This window comes from Merops nubicus, unplaced genomic scaffold, assembly GCF_000691845.1.
Source record: "Merops nubicus isolate BGI_N331 unplaced genomic scaffold, ASM69184v1 scaffold11665, whole genome shotgun sequence".
NCBI lineage: Eukaryota > Metazoa > Chordata > Aves > Coraciiformes > Meropidae > Merops > Merops nubicus.
The window spans coordinates 20777-34117 of record NW_008608049.1 but is presented as its reverse complement, the minus strand read 5'-3'; the positions used below and the strand labels follow the sequence as shown (position 1 = coordinate 34117).

The following is a 13341-nucleotide window of genomic DNA, read 5'->3' as shown; positions in this document are numbered from 1 at the left end:
TAAACCTGTGCCTGCTGATGAATGATTTATCAGTGTCAGCATCTTTTGCTATGTAACCAGTAGATTTTACTTTATATGTTGTTACATTTGAAATAGCTGACCAAGACTGTGCTGATTAATTAAAAGCGGAATTAATTACAGAGCTCTGCACTGATGAAACATTGCTTCTTTACACATAAGCAGTCCATATTCTGCTGCCTTGGAAAAAACAGAAATCAAAATTCATTTAACAGAATACCATTAAAAAGTATTTTGAGAAATAATCATTGCTGCTCTATTTCAGTGTTTGTCGATTGTTGTTTTGTTTGGTTTTTTCTTTAACTGAGCATCCTCCTTCACATCAAAAACATGGAAAATTGATTTTACACAGAGCTATCTTTGTATGGTGTTATTTGTCATTAGCATTTCTTTTAAAGAATAATTTAAAAAGTCCCAACTAACCTTCTGGCTTTCACTGATTCTTTGGGCTATTTAATACATGAAACTTGTGCAGAAGTAGAACAACTTTGAATAAAAGATCACTTAGAAGGAAATAAAAAGGAACCTCCCCTTGCCTTGCAGTTGAACACTTTGCCTTTCATCATTCCCTAAATTGATGATGCATGTATGAGGGCTTTATATGCAAGTAACTTCACTTACTTGCTTGTGTTTATTAGTAGTGGTGGGAAATAGATCCTTGAGATTTGTAGACAGTCATGGTAAACAGCTGTTTCTTTAATCCTTAACCTTGAAACTATCCTCTTTGCTGTAAAACTCTCACACTATCTGTCTTTAGCTCTGTGGCTGTAATGAATACAGTTCTTGTCAAATAAAGTAATCAAAGAAAAAATTTTAAAAAGGTAATAAATAAATAAATAAATAAATATGTGCAGTGATGATGTAGTCCAGTAACTTAGAATTATACCATTATGGTAAAGGAGCTTGTGCAGGAGCTCAGAATATGCATTGAATTTGCATTTTAATATACGATCACCTCACCAAGAGAAATGTCAGTCAATGGAGAAGATGCATAAACCCAAAGGATTTTGAATGAAGGCTAAAAGCCCCTCAGGAGCGGTGGATTTGTAAACTTCCAGATCCATAAATGAAGAGATACTACTTTAATCACATTCAGTGCATTGAGAGCTGGCTTATTCAAGACTGACCTGGTCATTTAAGTAGCATTTCTCTGGTGGAAAATTTACTCTTGGATTAGGTATCATCATCTCAGTGATTATTTCTGTGAATGTCAAAGTATCTGCAAACCTCAAATGTTGATTATTAGAAAGCCTGTAAAGCAAAGCTTCCTTATGTGACTATTTCAGTTTACTCAGCTGATTAATCACCAGCAATTCATCACAAAAGCCATTTATTTAACTTAAGAACTGTCAGAGGCACAAGTTTTTTATCTCTTTGCCTGTTCCTGGTTCTTCGGTAGAAAAACCTATGTGCTGTCTTTTGTATCTTACTTTAATTAACAAAATAATTTTGAATAGTATCAGTGGTCACAAAACATCATTTTGTAAAATAGATGAGTCAAATTAAAACAAATTAGCAGAAATATATTTATTTTATAAAAGTTTTTAGTTACACCTGACATTAATTTGACCATCTGAGTGCCTTTTTTTAAAAAATTTGTCTTGCATGAACTTAGCTTTTAGAAAGCAAAAATTTAGAAAATTCATTTATTACTGCTACTGCTAACTTCAATGAGAAATTTTCCTATTTTCAGTGTGTTCTTAAGTACCATCACAAACAAGAACTATGGATCATGTGGTTGGTACACTTTTTCTGTTACAGTACCAAAATACTTTTAAATTGTGAGTTTCTAATTCTGCGTTATTAATCTTTCTCACAAACAAACAAACAAACCCAGCATGCTGAGCACTTGTGGTTCATGGGCGACAATCTTGAGTAATTTTGCGAGAGTTAGAACATTTAAGCTGGTAGTCTCAATAAATTTATTTTAAATTAAATAAAATTTACTTCCCTAAATTCGAGCAGTAATTTCGATTACATACAGTGGCCTTAAACTGTTATTATTACCTTAAATGCTTATATTGTGTTGTATGCTTTTGACCAGCTACTGCAACATTGTTTTGCTCGTGGATGGTTAAAAAACTTCTAGAGTTAAGACATTTTAGCATTTCTTGCCATCCACTTTTAACGTTTTAATGAAATTTTCAACGTCGTATTTTGTGAACATAAAGGATTAGTGTGAGAACTTGAATCCTTGAACTGAGCTAGCAAATTCAGTGTATTATTACTAACTCTGAAATGGTAATATATGAAAGAAAACCTAACACTTTTTATTAATTAAAAATTCTGCAATTTGTATTTATTTAACAAGATAAGTGTTCTCTATTCAAGGTGATATCTGTTTATATAAAAAGATACAAACTAATTTGACTAGAGGCATTTCGGTGTGCTTAGCATTAATAACAAGTAACTACTGACAACATGAGAAACAGATAGTTTATAAAGGGCACTGCTGTATTTTTAATATTTAGTGCAATTCTAAAAGAAATTTCCCCCAGTAAAAAAAAAAAAAAAGTTTATAAATTAAAGTTGCTCCTAGAATTAGTGACTAAGGAGAATTAAAGGAGTGTATATTATTTACACACTGGGTAGGAGGGCCATTCCAAATGCTGGAATCCAAACGAAGAAGCTAAATGATGCAAAAATAGAGGCAGTGAAAAGACTAGCAAAGTAATGTGGGAATGTTAGATCATTATTAGAATATCTGAATAATTATTAATTATTTTTGAGAAGAAGCAGTGAGGAAAAGCAAAATTTTACAGTGATGTATTAAAAGACTGTACTCTGCTAAGGACTTATTTGTTTCCTTAATTTGATATTAAAGGTAATTTACTCAGTATTCTTTATTCCTGTGCTTTATGAAATATTATGAATTGTGTGGTATATAATTCAAGATTTCTCTCCTTCACTGTTTTCTAATATTTTTCAACAAAACTACAGAGGCTTAGGCAGGGTTCACAGTAAGGGATTTTGCACAGATGTTGGAAGGAGCTTACAGAAGAGGAAAATGTTTGTGACTAATCCTTCATCTATGTTTAGAATCTGGCAGGAACACAGGGTGTATTTCATAGAGGAGAGATAAGGTACAATATTTAATAAATCTGTGAAAATAAAATGTACCAAACAAGTCTTGTAAGCTGTTATTTTTAATGGCTGCTGTCATTTACTTATTTTACAGTAATATATGAAGAGTAACTGACATTATTATATCAGGAATCTCTCCTGTCCTCAGTTCAGGTGAAGGATGATATTTATCCTTTCATAATGAAGCTTTCCATCAGCATGATTTCTGTGATTTTGTTTAATCAAGGAGCCTAATGGTTAGGGTCCCTTAATGTGACTGAATGTTATCACCAACAAAATATGAACCTCAATTAACCGTATCTTAAGAAAGAGAAATAGAGAATATTTGTTCATGTAGGTGAATGCTAATTCATTACAGAACTGATGGTTCATTCTTATTTTTGAGTACAGTATTGATTACAGCATCTGTTGTATTACTCAATTGTATTTTTTCCTAGTACCCACAGATGCCCACACTGCTAACTCGAACTTTTAAAATATTTTTGATGGAGCTTGTCTGATTAATTTTCCTCCTTCATTTCTCAAAGTTGTTTAGAAAATAATTCTTTTTAATTGTCCTTAAAGTAATTATAGACAGAAATATTAATTCTACTTCAAAACTACTACTGCTAACAGTGATAGTGAATTTTTCCAGATTTTTTATGCGTTTGGAATGTATTGTTTTAGGAATAATAGTACTTTTCTGAGGCATTATTCTTTCTTAGAAATGTTTTCAAAACCAAAGGAGAGCTATTTCCAATACAGTTCCACGAATGAGTAGGGTTATTTAGACAAAGTGGTGCATGGACTTCAGCTCCCTCTGTATTTATTGAACATCCTTCTTAGCTTTTGAAATCATAGCAATGATTTCACTAGAGACAGAGCAAGCTTTTCTTAAATTTCTTCCACAAGCTTTTAAGTAAAGTATTTTTTCTGCTGAACTGAGTGAGGTCCTTGCTTCAAAACCAACTCTGGCTACAACAGGGAATATACTACTCAGTGGAACTAAAAAGAATTGGCAGAGTTTGAAGGGTAGGTTTCAATTTTTCTTTTTTTTTTTTTTTCTTTTCCATTAGAAAGTTGTGAATATGAAATATGAAATACTAAGTCCGTAGCAGTTCATGGAAGCAAAATAATATGAAAATAGCTTAGGATTTTACACAGGAACTGTAAAATACCTAGAATAACTGTAGGAAAATAGTCTTGCCATGTGGTCATGTATGCAAGTGTTAACATGTGGTGTGTGTGCAATGAAAACCTCCTCTTGCTGTTAATTTTTAAAGCCTCTACAGGTCTGGGGTCAGAAGCACAATGAATATAGAAGAAGTGTATGAAAAATGAAATAAAAAAAAAAACTAAAACAAAACAACAACAACAGTCAAGTGTTTATATAAATGCAGTATTCAGCAGCTAATATTAATTTCATTGCTCAGTTTAATTTATTGGACTTGCATGGATGTATTCCAGGGTACCAGAATATTTACATGTAAATAATTTCTAAGGTGTATAGCAATTAAAAATGAGAAGGTGAGTGTACTGGAACCAAACTATTTGGGAAAAAGCATTATTTATTTGTATTTGTTTGATTATGAGTATAGATGTAGCTAAGATTTCCATTTGTCTTACTGCTCTGAGATGCATTGGAATGATTATTTCAAGATACCTGTGTAAACTCCCCAAAGACAAAATAATACATATTTTGCATAGGCTTTTGATAAGCCTTTAGGGAGGTTGCTTCTCTTCAGAAATCATCATCAGACTCTTCCAGTCTAAAGTATGCTATTTTGTACAGGTACATATTACAAATATGTGATAAGTTCCAGTCTAAGTTCCTCTTTGTTGTTGGGTTTTGTTTATTTTCAGTAATTCCATCAAGCTAGTGAATCTGTGCTCTATATTTATCAGCACATGGCTGACAGCAGCTGGGTTCATACATTTGGTAAGTATATTTGAAAATACTTCATTGACTTTTTCTCATGGATCATCTGCACTCCAAGCTACTTTATTACCCGAAATTACTTTGCTCTGGATAATCCCTTAACAAATCAGTACAGTACAATAAGAAAGACATCACAGTGCCCCAGATTTTAGACCTCTACTCAAAACGAATTCTGAATAGTAAGAAATACATCATTAACTTCAACAATAAAAAATGAGACTTGGACTGATGCAACTTCTTGACTGATTCCAATGTAGCAGTAGGTGGCAGTGTTTCCTAAATAACTGCCAGGAGTGCTTCCTGGAAGGGATTGGCAGAGCTGAAAATATGCTGAGGTGCTCATGGGAAATCAGGGATTGTGCCAGAAGGCAGTTCTGAATTTCCACGAGAAGCAATGGGATTGCTAACATTGCGGGTAGCAGGTGGATTTGCTTCAGAGATTGTTTCCTTCTCTTTTGGTTTTAATTTTCAAATTTTTTTGTTGTAGCTTTCAGTCACTGATAACATAGATTTTTGTAATAGGTTTTTAATCTGCACTTAATAGCTGAAAACTGTAATACAGTTAGTATCAAAATGCATATGAGTTCATAAACGTGAATATTCATATATTATGATAGGTATTGTGTATTTTAAACTAATAGCTTTTATGGATTTGTTTGGTAAATATAATTACATATATTTAAGCATTTGTCCTTTAAGTACCTGTTATGTTCAAATTAGAATCTGAAAAATTTCATGCAGCTAGTAGTAACAAGATATTCAAGAATGGCTTTAGACTTAATAGTATAATTTAATGGTAATGATGTTAGTCCAGAACAATTTAATTGACTTCACTGGCATTACCGTGAGCTGCATCCATCTATATAACATTAAATTCAGAAAGTTTATCTGGTTATACCAGATAGTTATTTTTCACGTCTACAAAGACACACTGAAATTTTTGAATTTTTCATTTATTATATACTTTTCATTCATGGATGACAACATTTTTACACTCCTGGGCAAATTTGGCATTGTTATCAGATACATTAGCTTTTTCTATTTTTGAACAACACAAAAAAAAAAATCTTTTAAAAGATTGTATTTTCTAAGGCTTGGATTTTGATGATGGTTTTTGTTGTGGGTGTTTTGTTGTTGTTGGTTTTTGCTGGATTTTTGCTTTTCAGCAGAAGTTTCTCTATTCCACTGTAGGAATCCTCAAACTTTTTTCTGTGGAACAAATCTTAGAGAGCATGCTCCTTTCCCACTGATAAAATTATAACTTGGTTACATACAGTAGCTGGCTTCTTGAAAAATAAATAGTATATCACCAAACATAACATGTCACTAATGCCTTTAATAGCTACATGGTGCTTTAAAATAAAAACATTAAGAAGTATAATTGGATTATAAGTAAAATTCACTCTGAAGAAGTTCTGAACAAATTGCTGTAAAATTAACTTACTTAGCTGCATTAACAAAATATATTATTTAGTGGTGAAAAGAACAGATACTTTTCGTAAATACTATGAGTGTAAAGGCTGTGCATATTGCCAAAAGAACTGTAATGCTATAACATGGGCAGAGGTAAGTTCATAATAAATCACAGGAAAGGATTCAGAGTTTATAATACTTGCCAAATTTTATATATATATATATATGCACACACACACAAAAGACACATACATGCACACATATATATTAGTTGAGTTTATTTATGGTACAACTCCATTACATTAATTATATTTTATATTTTAATGTTTTCTTGTACATTTTAGGTGGAGAACTCAGGGGATCCGTGGGAAAATTTCCAAAATAATCAACCACTAACATATTGGGAATGCGTTTATTTACTGATGGTTACAATGTCTACTGTTGGCTATGGAGATGTTTATGCAAAAACAACCCTTGGTCGCCTTTTCATGGTCTTCTTCATTCTTGGAGGATTGGTAAAAAATGATTTATTATTATTATTATTATTATTTACTATTATTATCATTCCAGCTACCTTAATACTTGTTCCTATATATCTCCTGTATAATTGCTGTAATTAACAAAATAACAGTATCTGTTTTAGTGAATTAAAATTAGTTATAAAACATTTAAATATGTTTAATACACTTTTTCTTTTTAATAAGTATATTGGTGGAGTTTGTCAAATTAGTCCAGTTTGGGGTCAGAACTTTTCTAATTCATTTAAATGAGTAATCCATGTTAATACATTAAGAGCCTTAATATTGCAAGTTACAATGTTATTGGTAGTCCACAGAAATAGTTTAGTGACTATAGTGTGTTTTTTTGAGGCTGCTATTGATACTTAAAGGCACTTTGCGGTTTCAGAAGTCCTACCCACCCTTCTGTGTTCCTTCCCAGAATTCCAACAAACACCGTGGCTTTGAATTGTCTTAAAGAGCATCTTGCCTGATCCAAATGATGGCAAATCACACTCTCTTTAATTTCAAACATCCTTTCATGTCATGTAGCATAATTTTTAACTCATAGTTTATCACCTAGACATTAACCAGTATCCCTTTGTGTCGACAAATTCTCACGTTCTTTGTCCTTTGTACATAGCACCAAAATTGCTAATTGTCTTATGTCAACTTTTCTATTTACCAGTGTTAGTAATATTATAGGACCTGTGGCAATGTTATTCTCTAAAACAGCAAGGTTTATTTTAATGTTTACACTGGGCAAGGTAAGTGCTTTCTGGATGACTCACTATATATTTTGCATACACATGTGCATATTGTTACTTTCATATTTTGATTTCATATATACATACATCTTACAAACATGATATGTATATAACTAGTGTTACGAATGCTATATATGATACACACAGTGTGTATATATATGAGCATAAATATGCATTCCCATCTGTGTTTCGTGACATATAACGATATAGACCATGTCAACTGGCAGTAGCTCTTTGAAGTATCCAGCCACAAGGAAGATGTTTGTTGGACAAAACATGGCAGAATAATTTTTATTTTCTCCTCAAAACCTTTTTTCTATCATATGTTTTTCCAGTCTTTTTAAAAACATAACCTTTTGGAAAAGATTTTTTTTTGGGGGGCAGCAGGGTGACCTTTTGTTTCTTGACTGGGGGGATAACCCCTAATTCCATCTTGGTTTTGTCTTCTTTTGAATCTAATTGTGGGGGGCGGGAAAGTCTGTCTTTTAAAATAGAAATGTAAGAGTAACAAAAATACTTGGTTTTTGGTTTTGCTGTGGAGCTTGGATAGATTTTTTCCCCTACTCTCTTCAGGAAGAATCAGACATACCTGTATTTTATGATTAGATAGAAGTTTGAATTAGTTTTGTTCCTGTTTTGTTTTGTGTGCCTATTTTTCCTCTTTTGACCATTTTCTTAATTGATAAGGTGTGCACCTTCTCCAAGACAAACTTTTACATTAAGCCCTCTTGTTTTGTTTGATAAGAACTTTTACATTTTTTGAATTTTCTTTTTAAACAACTTCATAGATCTAATTCTTTTGCATTTTCAGATCTTAAAGATACATATCTTCTGAAAATATTCATCATCCCCCTTTCTTTGGCCTCTCTTTTTAGTCTTTTCTTCTGTCTCCTATCTTCTTCTTAGGCCATGTTTGCCAGCTACGTCCCTGAAATCATAGAGTTAATAGGAAACCGCAAGAAATATGGTGGTTCCTATAGTGCGGTTAGTGGAAGAAAGTAAGTATCCCAAGAGGCTCTGCTGCCTCTGCTGCAGTAGAACACTCTCTGCATGCCATTTTCTTTTTTTTTTTGTGTTTTTGTTTCATGCATGTAGGCAATGTTTGCTCGCTACGTGCCAGAAATTGCTGCTCTCATCCTTAATCGGAAGAAATACGGCGGGACTTTTAACTCAACCCGAGGCAGAAAGTAAGTCAAAAAAGACCAGGTGTGATTGTGTGACTTTTAAGAGCCCCTGAAGGTGGTAATAGCTGACTCACAGCTTATAAGGCTGTATTTCTTGATATCAGATGTTACCACTGGAGAGTTGTCACACTATAATTAGAGACCTGGGCTATGCTATGATACAAGTCACAACATTTTGTCCCTACTTCAAGAGAACGTGGATACCACCAAGACAACACTGACATATCTTGTAAAAAATGCTGCTATTGCGTGTGCAGTTAGCTTCTGGAACAAGGTTGACTAGTTACGTCAGTTTTGAGTGTCATATTATCATGTGGTCATTTCTTAACTAAATTACAGTTATAATTCACATGATTTTCAAACAACTCAGTTCTTTAGAAAACCTAGATTTACTGGAGTGCAAAACATGAGATTTATGTTGATCGAGTTATTCCATCAGACTGCTGATGCCAGAAGTCTGAACGTGCCATTTCTCATTATTCAAACAGCAGATTCAGATCTCATGCAACTCCTTTTGACAGGGATTTTGAAATGATTCTCTTCCACACACTGTATACAGTCTGTACTAAGAAGAGGAAGGAGTAGCCTTAGTGTCAATGTAGTGTGGAAAAAAAAAAACACCTATAAAAAAAAGGTGACAAACTATATAAAAAGATTATTTTTACCTCATAGCAAAAGTTAAAATTTTGTTGGAACACATTTGCTCATTCCATTTATGTTGAAAGCCTCCTTGTTTTGTTGACCAGGTTGAAATCATCTCTTTCTGGCATTCCCAGTGTGTAGATCTGCTGGGATAAAGCTTTTAATGAAATAGATGTACTTGGCAATATAGTGATTTCTCCTCAATATCACTTCTAGTGTTGCCATCTTTTGTTTCATTACATATCATTGTGACATTCACTGGTAGAGACATATTTGTCTCTAAAAAAGACTAAAAGAATAGTCCTATAGAGTCCTAGAAGAAGGTTCTGCAAGCAACGGATCTAATTGTCCTTCTCCTTACTTTAAAAAGATACATTTTTTACATTATTCCTTTCAAATCATCAGCTATGCATCATTTTATAAATGTGGATTACGGTTTTATCAAGTTGTTTCTTCTCTCTGTACAGCAGAAAGACTCTAAACAGCTTATACTATTGTATGTTCAATAATAAACAATTAGATTACACAATTGAAAACTTCAGTACTTCCATTTTTGAGATACTCTCAAATGTATAAAGTTGTTGGGTTTTTTGTAAACACTGAGGTTGGAAACTTGAATCACAATTCACTTTTTCAGATTAACAAAATGCCTTAGTTTATTTCTGAGATAGAGTAGTATCATTAATTTCTCTAAATGTTTGTTAGAGGCTTACTCAGTTACATATTTGTAAATCAAAGAGAGAAGTTTTTCCAACACAAAACTTACACCTTTGTTTTTGAGGCTCCAAAGAAATTATAGCATAGGGAAAATCAGTTTAAAACTACCTTATGTAGAGTTTTAGTCCTTCCCCCTCTGCATTGTCACTAGTACACAGCATTGCTCAGATGTCTCTAAACTTGGATCTGATCTTCAGTCAGAGCCCCACATCCTGAAAAGCTCAACTCCAGATTAGAGGCTTCTGCTAGCTTTGGGGCATGCTTAATTTTATTTTTTCACCTTTTCTTTTTGCTTTATTTATATGCACTATCTGTTCACTTTTAGCTCACTCTGCAGTCAGTGCTTTCTCTGCTATCTCTATTGCCCATGTAACGTCACTTGAAACTCAGCTCTGTCATCAGCATACAAGCTGTTCAATTTACTTTATGCATTGTTTTCTGGTTCAGTTATTAATTACTGAGTAGTTTAAAGATGTCCTTTGCTCATGTGGGTCTTTCATCAGAGAATCTAGGCTTGGGAACTGCCCAGTAAACAGCCATTATCACCCTTTTTTTGATGTTGCTATTGCAGTCAGTTAACAAGATTGATGAAATGTTATGTTTGGCCAAACTTTAAGTTTTCATTTGGAATTCAGTATTGAGAGAATGCGTTGTCAGAACCAATAAGCGTTCCTTTGCTTGGGATATGGGCATGTGGTAGTAATTAGCAATACTAAGGTCTTTAGTTGAGCAACCAAGCATAGATTCTGGCAGCAAACATAATGAGAAACTGCAGTTGTTCTGTTTCTAACATCAGAAAGCTTCTAGATAAAATTAAATACATGTACAAAATGAAAGCAACTAAATTTTATTGAAAGATGTAGATTCAACTCTTAAAACAGCAATTATGTATGCTTCTTAACTTTCTCAAAAAATTGATAAATACATGGAATCTGCTTTGTAGCATTTATATATATGTTTATACATGTTGACTCATAAACTATGTCTGTGGAATTATATGTGTCTCTATGATTATTAAACATTTAGATGGGAAGTTAAAATTAACAAATGGTTATGTGTGTTTTGAGGATTATGCTACATTGCTTTAATGCTAAGGAGAGAGCCTTGCTGTAGAATTTTAACTATTGAAGCAGCTAGAATGCATGCATAAAAATTATTTCTGCAAACTCCACCTACTAAAGAAGAGAAGCAACCAACACTCCAGCAAGTCTGATCACACATTTCATTTTGGTTTTCAGCCAACAAAGTACTCATAACGTATATACGAATCAGTTTGCACAATAAAGAAACTTACTTCTCTCATAGATGAGAGTTTGGAAACAAGAAATTTGAAGGCAGTGTGCAATTACTAGATACAAGGTAAATTTGTTACAGAAGTCCAGGGGGAATTTTAAATATTAAATTTAATTTATGATCCCTGCTTTGCAACATATTCGGGTAATGAGACTGCTAAGGTCTCATGGAACTCAAAGCTGGGATTTTATTATAGCCTTTGGTTAAAGTTTCACTGATCAAATAAAGAATAGTACCCACTGTTGCTTATATAGCATAATGAATATCAATATATCTATACAAAATATGACTGAGACCAAGCACACACATTTAATGACAAGTAGGGTAATGACTTTGGAACAATTAGAACCTAGTGCAAAAAAAAAAAAAGTTACAAAAAAGGTAATGATCCTGGTCTTGAATTAAAAATTTGTAAGTGAGATCTACTCTGTAGGTAATGAGATGACTGCTAAACAGCTGTTTTGCTACTGGTTACATATCAACTTATCAGAAGACTGCAATGTTTTTATTTTGTGCCCTGATACAGTAGAATTGGATCATCAGTAGACAAGAAAAACCGTCCTTTTTACTTTAGATATGTTCAAAATAAACAATTGCTTCTTGCTACAGTTACCACTAAATACAAATTATACACAGAAAACCAGACAGAAAATGGTCGATACGAAATATATAACTGGGAAATAAAATTCAGGCATAAGAAGCAATGAGAACTGTAGAAACTATTATTTTGTAATACTATTAAGAGATAGCTTAGTATAACAGTGATGTGGCTTCCAATATTTTCCTCACTTAGTCGTACATAGTTTTCTGTTCTTTCACATGAGCAATTCAGTAACTAGTGTTTCTCCTTTCTGTGCATTTCCATGCAAGAATTCTGTAGTACTTGATTTTACATTTTGGGAAACACTTTTTGCAAAGCAGGTATTCAACACAATTTTCTTTGCATATTAGCCAATCTTCTGCTAATTTCTATAGAAAAAGTAACTTTTGCTGTATAGCCGTGGGTATACTTTAATTAATTGACTAGTAACTACCTAAGAAAGTTTATAACATATAGCAGTTTATGCTTTCTGAAGAAAATGCTTTTAAAATGCAAAGTAGACAAATTTATAGTGAAAGTTAACTCCTATTAATTGCTTCACCACCAAGCATTATGTCATCATGCTGAAAAACGTGGAATATTATGTAGGACATATCTCACTAAAAGATTTGGAAACTTACTAGATCACTAAGAAATAACTAATGAAAGCATATACTTGACAGAAATTGTACTCAGGTATATTCATAAACTGGTGAAAAACTAGTATCATTATTGTAAAGCAGTATGATTTTTCATGAAGAAAACAGACATTGAAAATTAAATTGTGAAAGCATTTTCATCAGCATTTAAATGTATACAGCTCACCTTCACTTTTTTAAAAAACTAGGATATAATACTTCTATTTAAACATGTAAAATGTATGTACATGGAGAAGGAAAAAATCTGACCTTTTATTATGGTATTATAAAAGTTCTATAGATTAGACTTTAGTTTATAAAATAATATATAATTTTATATATAAAAGCAGGGGAAGTTTAAGAGCCATTTTTCTTAATAATTTTAGAATCATAGAATCATTTAGGTTGGAAGAGACCTCTAAAATCATCAACTCCAACCATTAAGCCAACACTACTAAGTCCTCTGCTAAAACAGAATCAGAATCTGTCAGGGTTGGGAAGGACCACAAGGATCACCCAGTTCCAACCCCTCACGGATCTCCAAACAGACATGATGGTCTCCAATTTTGAGACCATCAACTGGTTCCCTA

General features: G+C 32.8%; 1 protein-coding gene across 1 annotated transcript in view; it reads left to right on the top strand.

Annotated features, from left to right (window-relative positions):
* The window catches only part of LOC103772818 (calcium-activated potassium channel subunit alpha-1), a gene marked incomplete at both ends in the record, with an annotated part of 117435 nt that overhangs the window by 86274 nt on the left and 17820 nt on the right, over positions 1-13341 (top strand). Inside the window, 3 exons of the mRNA XM_008940161.1 lie at positions 4945-5020; positions 6778-6948; positions 8604-8695. Coding sequence (XP_008938409.1) covers positions 4945-5020; positions 6778-6948; positions 8604-8695 — 339 coding nt within the window. The remainder of the gene's footprint in view (positions 1-4944; positions 5021-6777; positions 6949-8603; positions 8696-13341) is intronic.